At 41.5% G+C, this 17238-nt stretch overlaps 1 protein-coding gene across 5 annotated transcripts in view; it reads right to left on the minus strand.

The window, feature by feature from the left end:
- The window catches only part of GRM7 (glutamate metabotropic receptor 7), a 298668-nt gene that overhangs the window by 9669 nt on the left and 271761 nt on the right, over positions 1-17238 (minus strand). The window contains exon 10 of one of the 5 annotated variants that reach the window (XM_065687272.1): positions 6964-8742. The exons of the other annotated variants lie outside the window; for them this stretch is intronic. Coding sequence (XP_065543344.1) covers positions 8720-8742 — 23 coding nt within the window. The 3' untranslated portion in view covers positions 6964-8719. Of the gene's footprint in view, positions 1-6963; positions 8743-17238 lie in introns of those variants that run through there. 5 annotated transcript variants of the gene reach the window in all.

Below are 17238 nucleotides of genomic sequence, written 5' to 3' on the forward strand. Positions count from 1 at the left end.
TGCCAATGAGGGGTCCTGCAGAATGAGTTATCTGGGAGATTCCTGCTAGCAGGGGGGAAGAAAAACATCTGCATAGTCATGAAGATGAAAGCCTTGCAGATACATATATATATGAAGCAAACGGCTCACAAAAAATCACAGAGTAAGGTTTTTGAGGCCAAACACTTTAAACTAATTAAGGACAGCTGAGAGGTGAATATGAATAAGAACAGAGTCCTGCAGATTTTAACTGGAAAAAAACCCAAACAACAAAGTTCACTGCATATATCTAGAACAAATCATTTGCTCAGCTTTAAAAATTATAAATATATATTCAGATATTCATATATTCAGGTATCGTCTTCACAGTTTTCACAATATCACTGTCTCATTCTCTGCTTCTGTGCATTTAGAAATTTTGCAACAAAATGCAATTACATTTGCAGAACCTGGTCTGCTGCAGAGGCTGTCCTGGTCTATGCAATGCCAAGAGAGATAAAACAAGCTCCTGGTCCCCCTGTGACCTGTTGTCACTGTGCACACAGGCAGGACTGTGTTGCCAGGGTTGACTGCGGCAGCACTGTCTCAGCCTACAATAACTGTTCAGCAGACTCTTTGGGCTCAGACTGGGTCAAAAATGTGACACTTTGGTCAATGCCTCAATCCAGAGAAACTGCTGTACCAACCATGTGCCAGAGATACATTCCTGGGCTGTATATCCTTCAAGAGGCTTGTTTCTGTATGCCACCCTCAAATCACACATTGTGCCTGCCCTGTGAGCTACACTGAACCTTCTGAAAGTCCACACCAAGCACTGCTACCACCACAAGCCTCAGAGGGCTCATGTGACTGTGATTATATGCTGTGATAGATGGAGAACATGCGGAATGATCTTGCCTTTACTCATAAAGCAAAAGCAGCTTGGTGGCAGTGGCTTTTTAGAGTAACCCTCAGCTGTAATTCACCTGCTGGCTGCTAGGAACACCTGCATGTATGTGCTTTAATACTGCAGAGTTATCTGATGGACTGGGAAGCAGTGAAGAAAATCTCAATGCTGGCTGAAATCATCATCAAGTCAAGCTGGGCCATGTGGACGAATTTTTACCTAGTGTAGACACATAATGTGGTGCTTAAGGTTAGAAGTCTAACGGAGCCATCACAGAACTGTCAAATGCTGCAAAAGGAAAACAGAACATCCTCCCCCATGTGTGCACACTGATTCAGGAAGACAAGGCCAGATTCACTGTTGGCTCAACTCTATTGACGTGAGCACAGTGGCTGGAACATCCAACCACTCTGTCTAGTTACACCACCAAATGCCACTCCGATGCCTCTGCTTCCAATCTGCAAAACACTGATAATGTTTATAAGCTCCTACCTCAGAGAGGGATCATAAGGTGAACACCAGTGCCTGGAAATCTTGAATAAATGATTAATGCCAAGAGAGCATGATCAGGAAAATAGCCTAAGCAATCTCTCACTTCAGTGCTGCTTTGTATATACTTGATAACCTGGATTCACCTTGTTCAGCTCTGCTGCATTTAGAATGCAATTAATAACAAAATGCTTACTTTAAATTATTAGAATAATTATGTTTATGCATATGCATGCACATGTATTGTTCAGAGCAGGGCTGGGCAAATGCTGCAGGTGTATTTCTATCTGAAGAGCATTCACACGTCAGTCACAGCTTCCACTTCCGAATTCCTCATATTCTAACCAGGGCTACATTTTTACCTTTAGGGTTTTCTTATTATTATACCTTTTAGAATTGGATATTTACCCTGCCTATCATGCAGCCCCTAAGCAAACTTAGACTGCATAGCTAGTCAAGTGAATGATATAACCACATGTGAAATGAGCCTTGAACCCAGGGGACTGGCAAAGTATTGTACAGAGCAGTGCTAGGGCCATAACTAACAATTACAAATATCCAATATAATGGGCTCTTTTAACGAGGATTGCTTTGAAGTTCCCAGAAGGATTTAATAGGAAGCAAGAGTACGACCTTGACAATTCCTCAGGGAACACTGGGATTTAAAGTAGGATTTTCTTTAAACAAAAGTCCATTTTGGCTTATCAGGTTTTCAAGTAATAGCTGCTATCAGAAGTGTATGTTTTTAATTCATCAGGGTTATTACAATGCACTTTTTGCCAGAACAGAGGATGTATCCAATAGGAAGAACAATAAAAGAAGTTCTTGGGTGAGATAATAGCTTAATAATAGAAATCAGTTCAGGTCAAAGTGGGAATGACATGACATTCCTATAGCCTGAGACAGCTTTTTAGGGTTTGAGTACATAAAATGTTTGCTTTGTCATTCTGCAAATGTATTAGATTGAGACCAATCTGCTGTTGAACAATCTTAATAGGGCTGAAGAAACTCTATGTTCAGATAACATAGGGAAAGCAACTGTGTGAGAGACGCTTATACTACAGTACAAAGCTAGAAAATTTTGACTTCATTTTAAGTGGAATAATACCCATTAATTTCAGTGAAGCAGGCTTTCCTACAATGAATCCCAGAGAGGATAGGAAGCTTATCATACCGATCACCCTAAACCGCACAAAACAGTCTAAAGGTTCTTCTGCAAAGTCAGTATGCACCTTGCACATGCACTTACCTCTTCAGAAAAGGAAAAGAAAGAATTGCTTATTTGAAACTTGGGTGTGTTTTCATGTAGTGCACTAGATAAATAATGAGCTTTAGCTCATGCACTGACTTCAAAGACATACTTCTCTAGCACAAGGGAGAAGAAATACAGCCATAGGTGGTTGGAAGTTTTGCCTAATAGCACAGGTTTACAGGTTTACACACATTACACTTCTCTAGCATTGCTCTGTGGGCAGCCTAATAGCACAGGTTTACAGGTTTACATACATTACACTTCTCTAGCATAGCTCTGTGGGCAGCAAATTTAAGCTGTTTTTGTAAAGACAAGCGAGGAATAACCCTGTAGAATGCAGCACAAAACATACACTTTCTGTTTGCAATACAGTGTAATGGTGGGCTCCCAGTTAAGCTCTGGCTCTACAGACAGGCATACTATAGCACTTTGTGGCTGAAATCCCACTCCCACTCATATAGATGGCAAAGCACCTGCTGATTTCAGCAGAGGCAGTACTGCTTGCTATAAAAACTTACTATAAAGTATACTATAAAATAAGGTGGAAAGTTATAGGTTTCTTACGAAATTTCTACAGTTTTTCCGCTTGGACACAGGGAGCACTTTTGTGTTTCCTGTGGTCTTTAAGCACTGTGCCATAAGGAAATGCGTGCCCCATAGCCCTTCCCTCCCACCAACAGCCCACCATAGCTGGAACCTTTGGGCCAGGTCCATTCCTGGGGCAAACATGCCACTGAGGAGCACAGTGGCCTCTGATGGGAGACATGCTTGTGGTAAGGGCAAAACTGAGTGTCAGAGGAAATTCACTCCTCTGAAAAACATCATAAAGGTATGCACCTGTATTCATTCTTACAAGCTCTAAAAATAGGCCGCAAGTGGGATATGTGATACATGTTCCCCCTTTGCAACGGCAAACTATGGCATTCATCATATACGGGTATTTACAAATGAAAGTGATAGGTCTCTGTAAACAAACAAAAAGTGTGCCATTTATTGCTCTGCCTCTGAACTCCATACACTGATAGCTGTCAGCATCAACCCTTTTGTTAAGCTGGAAAGAAGATCTAACTACCTGCGGTGACAGACAGTGCTTTCAACCTCCTCAGGATGGAGTTAAAAGATAGTCTTTATCAGCCACACCTTTGATTATTTTGCAAGGTATTATTAGGGTCGGTGCCTTCAGAGATAAATTCAGAGGTTGTTAACATTAGATTTCCCATCAGAGCCATTAAAAAAAAAAGTGACTTTGAGTCAGAGAACAGAGCCAGACCCACACTGTTTATGGCCTGAAAAACCATCATGTTTTTTGCAGGAAAGATAACTCTAAGACTGAGATTTTGAGTCAAGTAATAAGATTGCAATAGGAATGGATTAGTTTTACCCTTCTAAATAAAAGCTAAAATCAACAAAGCATTGTACCAATGAAGAACATCAATCTTGAGCATGTTTGGCTGCATCTTCCTCCTAGCTCCTACTTGTCTGCTTTGCAGATAAGAATTTCTGGATCAGATGAAGTTTGAAACTATCTGCAATGCTGAGATCAAAGAATGAGCAGAAAGTCTTAATGCTTCAAACAAATTAAAGATCTCAGAGGGTCTTAAAGAAGACCTGGCACAAGGAGCAGCCATGCAGGATTCACATAGTAGTGCGATAAAGCTGGGGGCTAGGTGGGAAGCAGAAATTCTGCACTGAGCAGGGGAGGCATCGAGGAGCTCACAGAGGGAGCACATTCCCAGCAGAGCTGCTGCATGAACCGTCACATCAACTAAATCCACAGCACCTCTCTGCAGGTGGGAGCGCGCAGCAGCCCCATCACAGAGCTGGAAATGTGGACAGGATCTTAGGAAATGTGCTTCAAAATCTTTATGAAACTATGGCAGGGAAGAAACAAAACCAATTCAGATTAATTGGAGCCAACAGTACAGAACACATACTAATTTAAACTACATTTAGAATGTTTCCGTTTGAATGCTGTGGTCTGGAAAGATAACAAATAGTAGCAAATTATTTTCACCTGCTTAAAACAAAGTAATTAATAGTGCTTTGGTTATGTTACCTGGGAAGCCAGGCTCTGCTGAGAGCTGAGTGTTCGTCTGAAACATCCCGGAGGACTCCTGGAGTCAGAGCGACAAGGACAACTGCTCTGTACCTCCTGACTTTGCTTCTGAACTGGTCCTTAAACATTATCCAGGGTCTCATGCTGCTGCTCCTTCCACTTCTTCCCAGGCCCTTCCCTGCCCCTCAGCACAGTGGGGGCTTGGCTGCTGCCCTCCACTGCCCAGCACAGGAGCCATGCTTTCCTGCTGGGTCCCGCACATCTCCCCATCCCTTGTGCTGGCACCTGTAAGGTATTGTTTCCTTCTCTCAGCCACTGAGCGCCAATACAGAAAAAAACACCCAGCCCATTTCTGACACTGCCTGAAGTTTAGGAACTTCCTCAGACGGTCTCTATCCTAGCTTTAACCCTGGCACTTCTTTGTGCAAATCCCTGGGTTTTAACCCAGCAGATATACAAGTAAATGTGGCATTATAAAGTAATCACACAAGTAATGATTTTCTTTCTTACACCCACTTTCAGTAAATACAACTCTGCATGTATAGCTAGTTTATCCATTCAAAGAACTGAAAATGTTTTTCTAATTAACCATTCTACTTAATCAAAAAAATCAAGAAAATTTTGTGCAGTTGCCAAACAACAGGAACATGGGATTGAACAACCACTTTTTTATTTTCTTTTCCCTCCAACTGTATTCAGTTATGGGTTTCAGAGTGAGTTAGATTAACAAGTTAGGTATTTTCTGTTTAGTCATTTAATGAATTACAAACAATTCCATTATCTACTGTCTTTATTTTAAGGGTTTATTTCCTACAAACTAATGCATTAACCTCCAAACAGCCTGCTGAATGCAGTGGCTGTGTCTCTGTGTGGTGTCAAACCAACAGCCTTGGACCTGAGCTAAAACAAATCAAACTGTTCAGCTAAACAACCCAGGCTCTCACAGAGTCAGAACCAGATCTGTATTTCTCACAGTTTGGACATAAAAACTGTTTTCCAATAGAAAACCGAAACCAAGATGACACCTGGAGAGAAAACTTGCAGAATCTGGATTTTGACTAAGCCAATCTCCCAACCTATAAACTCTCCATTCACCATCAATCACATTTATGGGCAAACCACAGCTCCACTCCTGCTGTGCGTGACAAGGGAACCAGGCAAGGAGGAGAAAAACATCATCTTGCCGAAGGACTTAATCTGAAGCTATCATCAGATAAGAATGACAAGCATACACTGATTACAACCTCCCTGTGTTAGAGAAACAGGTCATAGTTTTATTTTAAGTAACAATAAGTGTCATTTTTATTGCTCCATTTTTTCTTGCCAGGAAATATAAAGAAACAGAAAAGACTGAACAAACACTTCAACATCCCATGGATAGCTGGTTCTTATTGGTACACCCTCTTCTCTAAAGAGATGAATTTCCCTTGACAAACACTGGATACAGCACAGGATGGCTTTGCTTGCAAGACCTGGAATCTGATACATTTTCCTCCAGGGAGGGATTTGTAGAGCTCCAGCCTTATGATGCTACGGGCAAGATTAACACCACATAAATGGGAATGAATGCTGTGCAGGGACTTTTAGCTATGGGCAATTTCTGGCAAGACCCACCACTGGGAGGGTTACACTGTTGCACTGCCCCAAAGGAGAACCACCTTGCACAAGGAAGTCCAGGGGTGACTGCCCAAGGGTCCCCAGAGAGCAGTAAATGCACTCTTTCTGCGTTAGCCTCTACCGTACATATGAAAAACCACTTTAAACTGTATTCCCCTAATGCTTTATAATTTACCACAGCAGCTTAAACCAGAAGCATAATACCACATCAAACCACAGGTCCCTTGGCATTAAGAAGATGTGCAGACTACTGATCCTTCCACAGGGAACATGTGCGTGTATGTGTTTGTGACCTATATAGATATTTGGGGTATGTCTGCCCTGGAAAGCAAACAAGGACACATGCATGTGCACAGCAGTCGCAGCCTTCATCCCCCTCACTTGGCAAGTCTGAATTACTTCAGTACAGAGCAAACCCAACACTGTACCACTGTCAAGGGGCGGGTCCTCCCCTGAAGGCAACTCCCCTCCTTTTCTTCTCCTCGGCCTGCTCAAACTAATTGGCAAAGAGCTGCAAGTGGCAAACATCTTAACAGAAAAATCAAGCATGTTCATGAAGAGCAAAGAAGCTAAATTAATTGGAAAATTTATTCAAGGTATATAACTCTGTAACACAGTGTCTAACAAAATTACACACTGAGCTGCATGGTTAAACAGAACAATTCTGCTGCAATCAACATTCACCTTTTTTTCTGCAGAAAGTCTTGATTTCAAATACCCTGGAAATGTTTAACAGCTGATATTAATAAGAGTACAGATTTAATATAAGGCTCTTTATTCCACAGATATGATAAGCAGCATGACAAGTGGTGTAACTATGGCAACTGTGGTGTTTTTTCTCTTTCTTTTTCCTCTAAAGAGCAAGAACAGGCATCTCACTAGACTCTTCTTTGAGGTAAGACTCAGTGCTCTGAGTTACAGAGGAGTAACTTAGCCAAGCATAGGTCCTGGGACTGGAATGTCTTTCTTTCCTATTATTTGTGTCCATTCTTTCATGGGCATTTACATGTATTTAGCCATTAACCTAATTCTCTCCCTTCTCACATCATGGCTAGAAAATAAGAACATTCCTTTTTCCTTGTTGTTACAGTTCAAAACCAACAATCTCATCCCAAAGTCAAAATACCTATTTTAATGAAGAAAAGGATGCTCTCCTCATTAATGTATTGCCATATGTCACTGAAAGAGGTCCCCACATTTCTTTTCCTGAAGCAGATAAAGACACCCCACACCCTCCATGATGTTTTCCAGATGCTGTGTGTGAAAGTGGCGTCTACTTGCAATAAGAGAAAAACACTGAGAAAGAACTATTTCTTATGTGCCCTTTATTTGCTGCTGTTTGCTGTCCCCAAAAATTCAAACCAACTCAGGCCCCTGCTGCACAAATACATTCTGCTTGCTGCCTGTGTCAACATAAAGTAATATCTATCTCATTTTATAGTATTATTTTATGTCAGTGACGAATGCTCAGCTGTGCCTCACACTCGTTTTACTCACATGCTCCTCCAGTTCATCAGCACTGTCATTTCCGAGTGCCACACTGAGATTTTCGATGGGTTTTTTTCCACAAGGTGACAAACTATATCAGGGCTTGGGTAAAATCACCAAAGATACACAACTGCACAGAGGAACGGGCTGTGTGACATTACAAGACCTGTGTCTGTGTACTGCAGATGCAAAAAAACCTTGACCATCAGCATGGCAGCTATCAGATAAGTGTGCCTGTCACCAGCGGGCAGCTGCTGGGCTATGCTTGGCTGTGTGACACCCATCATTTCTTTTATAATCCTGTTGACTGTAGCACACTTCAACACAGTGATTTTCTGCCATCAAGGTTTTTTCCTATTCTTATCTATACAATCTTTGAACAGTTTTCTTCATGATTGTAATCAGGCACACAGTGCATGAATTCATGTCTTTGAGAACTCCATTTACCTGTAATATTGCTTATTTTCAGCTTTCCTGGTCTCTTTACTCCACTATTACTATGATTAGCCTTTTGAACTTGCTTACCAAATCTTCGGTAGGTCTGTGAACAAATGCTCTTTCAGCGAACCCACTGCCACTGGTTCTGCCTGCTGCTGACAATACTTTGTACCTGCTTGCCTGGAGCTGTTCCACTAAAGACCGAACTCCAATGATTTCAAATACCATTAATCTCAGAAAAATACACAAAGGAAAAAAAAAAGAAGAAAAACATAAAATATTTTTTGTTTTGAGAAAAAACACAGCAGCAAAGCCACCAGGTCTGACACAGAACTGACATCCCAATAGCCAAATCCAAGAGGAAGGTGCTCCACTTGCTCTCAGCAAGCCATGGACCCTCTTTCTGCAGGGAAAAAGAGAAAGGGAGTGTTTTCCCATCAGATCTGCTGGTGTGATCTTTTTGTTGACTGAACTTCACTGCCATGTATGTTCAATCCTGTTACTTCAGGGAGAGCTATGAATAGACCTCCTTTATACCTGAGGGAGGAAAAAAATTAAGTCACTCATTTAATACAGGTTTCACACCTAACCTTATAATCTACATAGATTTCATCACAAATGTAAGCTACTCACTCTAAAGCAGATGTTAGATGTCTCCCTGCAGTATGTGACAGCTGTGATGGTGCTGATGGCTGCAAAACCATTGCATGGGGACTGAAGCAAAACTTCTTCATAGATGTTTTAATTCAGCACGGAATTTTTTAAAGGAGTATATACCTTGCTTTGATGAACAGGAAAATAGAATGTGTACCTCAGGCATGTGCTACTGGCTGCTGCTGGGCAGGATGATGTGTGCAAGCAAGGACATCCCTCACCACTACCACTGAGCTGAAGGGAATTGTATTACACCAGCAAATGGCTACTGAGCATCAAATTTAAACACAAGCATGACACTTCACAGTGCATTCAAAATATTTTCTTCTCCAGAATACTGCATCTCAAGCATGCACTGAAGGCCTTTCTCTTCTGTTCTGTCTGCGGACTAAGCCCTAGCATTTAATCACACTCCACTCCATGGAGGCAGTGCGGTGAGATGGGGAGTGCTCAGCCTTATACCAGTGTGCTGTCTTGGAAACAGACCTGCAGCATCAGCTGGTGACGGCCCCTTGTCTAACTGTTAATAATAATACTAGTTTAATAAATTCAATTAGCTGATCATAATAACCACAGGCAAACTAAAATGGACAAAACCACCCAATTCTCTAACAGTCAAAAATCACCAATTGCAAAAAAAGATCAAGAAAATCTGCAAAGGTTCTAAATTGCAAAACCTCAAATCCAACTTTCATACTACCCGAGAGGCCAAAACACAGTACAAAGTATAGCATATGCTTTGTCCCTGCACATGGCAGGTGGTTGGAACTAAATGATCTTAAGTTCCTTTCCAACCCTAACTATTCTATGATTCTATATGACTCCTTCAGTCTTCGATTTAAAGGCTGTTGGTTGTTCTCTTTTTAGTCTCTTTTCTGTCTACTTCCAGTCAAACTATCCACACGTGTATCCTCAGTGGCCAGACAACATTGTGCATCTGAGTCCTTTCTTGGGTTTGGAGGATTCCTGATTATATTGAGTCAGGCTTTGCACCAGCAGTTATGAGTCACGGCTGCTCTTGGGGACACTGTTGTTAGTATTATAGTAGCAGTAACAATTAAAAGATTACACATCCTGAAAGCTGCAAGATGCAACTGCAATGCTTCCTACTGCTTGCACAGGGGAGAAAAGAAATATAACTCCAAATATTGCAATGTCCTAGTCTGGTGATGCCAGTGATATCAGTGAAATTAAGCTGAGAATGTCAAGTCTGATTTCATAATCCTACAACTCTTTATCTGAGTCACTTCACTAATGCAGATGAGGATGTGAGTGCATGTAAGAGACTACAGCAAGCTACCATGTGAGAACAGCATCAAGTGAGTCCCATCAAGGTGACATTTACCCTGCTCAGCAGAGAGTCATTATAAATATATGGAAGACAAGAGAGCCAAAAGTCCACGTCTTTTCCCTGATATTACAATTCATGAATTTGAGACAGTCTCCCTGAGAGGGTGTAAAGACTGATAAATTAGTCAAAGGGAGAACTTAGTGCTACTAAGAGTTTATTAGCAAAAAAGCCAGAGAGGGACTGGACCATGAGGTATAACAATATATGCTCACTTCTCTTCCAAATTTCATAGGCAAAAAGATTACCTAAAAAGACAAAGAGAAACAATGGAACAAAGGAGGAATACTAATATACTAATTAATACTGATTTGTGTCTCAAAGACATATATCTAACTACCTAGATATATCTAATCATATTCAAAGCACTTTAGTCATTAATAATGTCTTAACTAACACTGTTCAAACATCACACTATAAGGTGGTCATTTAAGGGAATAAAGAATTTCAGCTTTTAAAAAAGGAAACAGTCTGTTTAACACTTTCCTGCATATTTACAAGCTTTGTATCATGTAAGACAGGGAAGGTGTGAGACAGTCTGCAAAATAATTAATATGGGAGCATGCAATTACGTGAACTTATTAAAGTGCGTCATCAGAAGTAGGTACTTTGAGAGGTAAAAAGGAAAGTAACCCAATCACCAAATGTTCAGACAGAGGGAACCTAGCACAGGCTCCAGAAGGAACCATGCTGCACCCAGAGGCTGCAAACTGCCCAGGGTCCCATGGCAATGTCTGGCCTCTTACTGGCACGATTAACTGTTTTCCCAACAAAATTTCCTGTCCATGAAATAATATTAAAATAAATATTTTAATGTTTATTTATAATAAATTCTCCTAAGTAGCTGGAGTCTGGCTATGCTTAACAAAGTCAGAAGAACAAAGACTTGACTTCCCCAACCTACCTTTAGATCTCATTCAAGCATCAGTTGCAAAAGACTTATTTCTGAGAGGTTTTAAACCAAACATTCAAACAACACATACTGCTCTCGGACATACAAAGTGTTGCTATGGCTTAAAAAATATAGATCCATCATGATGGATACCCTTCACAGTTTGAAATGTCATGAAAAGAGTCTAACCCTCCATTGCCAAGAAGGATAAACGCAACCCTTCCTGTATCACTCAAGATGGTTAGGGAGAGAATAATTTCTGGCACAAGTTTGACTGCCGGGCAACAGGATGTTGTCACAGGTACTTAAACCTGAAAGAAAACATTGATTCAAATGGATATTGAGACCTTGAGAAACCGGCAAGCATTAAGATGTAAACTGAATATGTGAATGCAAATGGAAGGGAGAGGAGGAATTACATTCTCAGAACAAAAGTCCTGAGCAACCTAGGACCTGAAGCAACCTAGTCTAGTGGGATGTGCCCCTGCCATAGGACTGAGCAAAAAGGACCTGAAGCAACCTAGTCTAGTGGGATGGCAGGGGGGTTGGAACTAGATGATCTTGAGGTCCTTTCCAACCCTAACTATTCTATGATTCTATGATTCTATGTGCCCCTGCCATGACAGGGGGCTGGAACTGGATGAGCTTTAAGATCCCTTCCAACCAAACCATGCTGTGATTCCATGATATTCCCTTTTTCAGAGGAGAAGCCTGGAGAAAGTGGCTGACATGGACCCATGATGATAGATGCAGGGATGGGGTGCTGCTCTGCTGCCCTGCGGGGAGGGCTCTGCTCTGCTCTGGTGGTCAAAAATGGGTCTGAGGACAGCATGCGAATGGGAATGCACAAAAACCAATGAATGTGTCAACATCATCAATTAGCACATTCAATTTTCACTTGTCAGAGCATACTCTTCATAGCGTACCAAACTCTTTTCTTTCCAGCATATTGGTCTGCACATCTTCATCTCTTTAGAGGCTGTATCTGCATAAATCTTTAAAAAAGTAAATAAGACAACATCAAACCAACAAAACTGTATCCATGGAAAACAGGCTTCATTACAGATACCCCATGGTGTGTACAAAATTAAAGGTTGTTCAGCTGTTCAATCTCATCAAATGTAGCTGGGCTATGGCGTGGAAAACGTGCTAATGAATAAGTAATTTCTAGAATAAATACTTACATGCCAGTTTCCAGCTTAAAACTGCAAATATACTGAAGTGCAAGGAGCCTATCGGCACATAGAAGGAATGTGTGTGCATCTCTCTGTCAGTGTCTGCACATTAGAGATGTGACCCCAACAGGGAGTGACCACTCAGGAGAAAGACTGTGTGGTGACAAAGGATTGAAATCAGATAAGAGAAGGGATTAATCCCCTCCCTGCCTTGAACTGTAGAAAATGGAAAATAAAAAATGCACCTATGGTTCATAGTGTAGCACAACTACACTGCTTTATCAAACTATATTATGCAAGGTTACATAAAAATGAGTTAATGCTCCTGAGGGGGAGCAATTACAGTACAGTCTACTGCAAACATTTTTTTCTGAAGCATTAATAAGTGTTCCCCAGTCAGTTTTGAGCAGCATTTCTGCAGGTCTCCTACCACAAGCACAGCAAGTCACGGCCTGGTCCTCCTCTTCAGACCACAGGGTGGGGAACCGCAGGCAGTAACATGTGGGACTGGCAGGAGACAAGACAGAGCGTATGGCGTAGGGAAAGACACCAGCTACAATGCTGCAGACACTGCACTGCAATAAAATAGATGTTCCCTTGCATTCCCATATACTGCCTAGGCACACAGTCATAGGGCAGTTTGGGTTGGAAGGGATCTTTAAAAGGTCATCTAGGCAATCCCCTGCCATGGGCAGGACATGGTCCTTTGCACCATGTCCAGAGCACGTTAAGTGTAAGAGAAAAGCGAAAATACTCAGGTTCTGCAGTAAAAAGTAGCTAAAACCAAAACACAACCTGAGCTCCTGCAGACGGATGGGCAAGCCAACTCCTGACTTGAAATCACATTTTTGCGCTTCAGAGCGCTCATGTTTTCTAACCTAGAGGACAATGGGGGAAGTCTGTGCTCTTGAAGAACTGAGCCTTCCAGCAGGAGGGTGACAGAAACCCAATTTTAACTGAAAAGCTTGTTAAAAAGGGAAGTGAATTTGTTCATCCATTTTATGCTGGAGTTCCCTCACTGTGACTGGAAATCTGTTCTGCAGATGAAGTTCTATAGACCATGGCACAGCAGGTGCCACTGTGGTGGATGCACACTGATGCCGTCGCTCTCGTACGCTGTCTTGTGCAAACCAAGGGCAAGGAGGACAGGCACAGAAAACCTTTGGCACTGGAATGTAATTCGAACTATTTATCGCTTTCAACAGAAGCCCAAGATCTGTTTAAAACCATGTCATGACCACATCACAACAGCTTCATTATAGCATAATCTAAGTAATTGCATATATATCTTAGGAGAGATAGGACCAAGAAACTTAACGACTTCACACAACACGGTGCTACACATGCCTTATGAATGACTTCAACATTTTGCAATCACCATGGAACTTCTTCTGCATACTGATCAAGCAAAAAGTGACTTGTAAAACAACTAAAAACTTTCTGGAAGCAGCATACTGTGCCCAAGCCCTGGGAGGAGAGCACCTGCTTTGGATTGTGGCCGAGCTACACTCACTCCTAATACAACTGTAATTGTACAGCGATTGGCATTTTCAAGTTAATTCAGTTAGTACTGGAGATCTACTCATTAGTTAGTACTGGAGATCTACTCATTGCCCAAAGCAGCGCAGAGGACCAGCTTTGGGGAAACCCAGCTTGAATTCAGGAGGAATGCAGAGTTCAAGGATCTGACAGCTGCAGTACAAAGTTCAGAAAACATTTCTGCTGAGCAGGTAGCCGCTCCTCTTTGTGTTCTTAACCCTTGGCAGCTGAGCACTGCGGCACGTAGCTGAGGTGGAAAGGTTATCTACTGTTCGGAAATGTGAGGGCAGAGCTACAGCTAATATGAATTGACATTTCTTCTTCAAAGGAATGGGACCACTGTGGTTTAGGCATGCTCGGCATCTGGCCCAGATCAAGTTGAAGTTCAACAAAAAAGACAGAAAAACGATAAAAGGTTGCTGACGAGTTGCAGTGTTTCGCCATTATCCCTGCTAAAACAGCTTTATGCACTGAGGGACTGACAGTACCATCTAGTTGCAAAAAGCAACCAAAATAACCATGCCCAGTAATAATAATCCAATCAAAAATGCAGGGGGATATTCTCCACTTAGTATCTCCTTGACTGTGTTATGACAGACTTCAGAGCACAGCAAGCTCATGGGCATCAGTCAGGTCCATCCCAGAGCAAAACAGTAACCCATACCATGGTTTGCTTTGTCCTTCTTATATTGAAGTGAATCCCTGTTAAACAGTGTGTATTATATACATGGCAAAGAGCTCAGTAACTCCAGTGTGCTGAAGGGACACACCAAAGAAAGGCACAATCTTTGTACCACCTTAGAGGAAGTATTTACTGACCTTGGCATGACACGTCAGACTGCTGCCCTCAAAACATTATAGTCCTGCTCGTCAAGTCTGGAAGGCAGCAGAACAGAGGAGCTGTCTTTCTGGGACTTACATGATCTCATCTGCAATGCACGAGCATCTTACAATCACCATCTGGGGAGGGGGGAAGGGGGCACGGCACCACTTGCCAGTCATACATTGGGAGGCTCCAAAAGCCCACGGGATGGATCCAGGTCTTTCAGATACCACAACGATTTTATTCACTGGGCTGTCTCCTCCTCCTGACCTGTAGACGTATTGCTTGGCAATGGAGTGGAAGAAAAGTTCTGCAAGTATTTCTACCGTACCAAACGTGACTTTACATCTATACAAAAGCATCTGATGTTTCTTTGCCCTGCCCAGAAGATGGACACTTTTTTTCCCTGACCCAGATATAATGTAGAGTTTTTCAAGCCTTGTATTATCATCAGTTCCAATAATAAAGAAGTCCTATTTGTCACTCACAGGAAACAATTTAAAAGCATTATAAATGCATTCTCCCTGCATCACATAGCAGAGACTGATGTAGTCAAGTAACAGCTTAAGCACAGTGTTCATACCCACACTCAAATATGTTACTAGCAAAACAAGTGTCAATTTACAACTAAGTTGATGTTTTCCTCATATCACTGCTTTGCTTTTAATACAGGATATTGTTTCTTGCTGGTTCTTGTTTTGTAATCCTGGAAGAACAAATCAAAACATAGCAACCAGAGCTACAACAATCAGCCCAGCTGGAACAGAAACACTCATGGGTGAGAAATGGAAAACAAAACCTGATGCAGAAGAGCACTGGCATAAGCAAGACCATCGCAATCCCAAACCATCCTCGACTGTAGCATTTGTCATAGCTTTGTGTGGCTCAAATTTTACAATCTGCTTAAAGAATTGGAGCGGCCAATCACTTTTTACAGGACTTGAATGACAAAATTATTTGTGTACCTCTGCAGATAGCATTTCCTGACACTGTACAATGACGTTGCACAGAAAAAAGCAATCTTTAGAAATCTCTGTGAGCTCCTAATTGTTTTAATTTTGACCTTCTTTTTATTTTATATATATATATATATATATAATATATATATATGATTTCTCTGAGATTTAGGGTGTCTTTTTCTCTCCTTCTTGAAAGAAAATTATCATCTCTTTCAATTTCATCTTCACACAGTTGCCCTTTACTCTTTCACATTTGATTTGCAATTATACTTTGAGTGGCCCTTTCTACCCTCCTCTGCTTCTCCTACTTTGTTATATTTCTCCACCATCAACCTTTCTGACTGTGGCCCTCCGATTATGTTGGTCATCCTGGCATTGCTAAAGATCTTCACACCTTAAATTAGGCTTTCTGCTGGAGCTAAGTTAGAATAGTGGGCATGATTCAAATACAGTAAAAAGCAATTTGAACATTTCACAAGAACTTCACAAGCTGAGTTCCAACTGGAGCTGTGGCAATTTACACTAGCATATTAGCATTCTTTTTTCTTGTGACTCAGAGACTCAATTCAAGCAATATCCCTACCTTTGCTGATACAAGTTCTCACCTATTAGGGATCAGCTAAGCATTCTGAAGGCTGTATACAGCAATTTCTTCTAGCTCTAACTGCACAGCATCACAGAAACCAGGCCAGCACCCTTCCCACCCACGCAAAGACCCTAAAGAGTGGGCAAAGCCATCTCAGCATACATGGAATTGCAGAAATATTTAATGGTTGTTAGTTAGTTGTCTCCAACATGAAATGCTTTCTCATTCCTCTGATTTCATCAGAAGAGCAATAATTCCTGGCTGATGAAGTCACAGATATGGAATTAGCTCACAAGATCACCACAGCGCAGTCACAACACTCAGAAAAAGCCAGCCCTCAAAAATTGTTCACTCGTGGTTACACAGGAGTGGTCACTGGGATCGCCCATGGTGAAAAAGAATATTTTGCAAACTCTTTTTGAGCCATTTATAATTTTAGCATAAAGAAGATTGCTCACACGTTAGCAAACGTTATTTTTATGCTGCCAGGCAACCCTGCTGGTAAAGCTGCTGGAAATGACTCAGAAAACATTTTGTTAGTTGTTAGATCTGATTGCCATAATTAACTTCTGATCATTGGCTTGTTCGCTTGTTCCTTTTTATAAATTGCTATCAAATACCTACATCTTCAGAGGCTTTACTGGGGGCCATCTCCACTGGTGGGAAGCAGAAGACCACCAGTCTCTTGTTTTGCTGGGACACAGCTCAGAGATTAAAACTGCCCAAATCCTGGGTCTCCCTTTTCCAAAGCAAAGGGAGGGATGGAAGGGAACCCTCCCCACGTGGGAGGGAGCTTGCAGTAATGGATCCGTGAACAATTTTTAAGTTGGATACTTGTTGTAACAGCTGCACTAATGCACATTGCTCATGTATTTATGTATATCATAATAATCATAATAAGAATTTGAGAATAAAGAAATAAGAAGCTAGATTTTTCCTTACCTTTTTGGAAAGCAGGCAAAAGCTATACAGTAGGTGGAAGAGTGTACCAAGTAACAGATTTTTGAACACTCTTTCTTACTGGTGGTATGCAGTCTACAGGAAAAGTAAATACATT

Source organism: Lathamus discolor, chromosome 7 (genome assembly GCF_037157495.1).
Source record: "Lathamus discolor isolate bLatDis1 chromosome 7, bLatDis1.hap1, whole genome shotgun sequence".
NCBI lineage: Eukaryota > Metazoa > Chordata > Aves > Psittaciformes > Psittacidae > Lathamus > Lathamus discolor.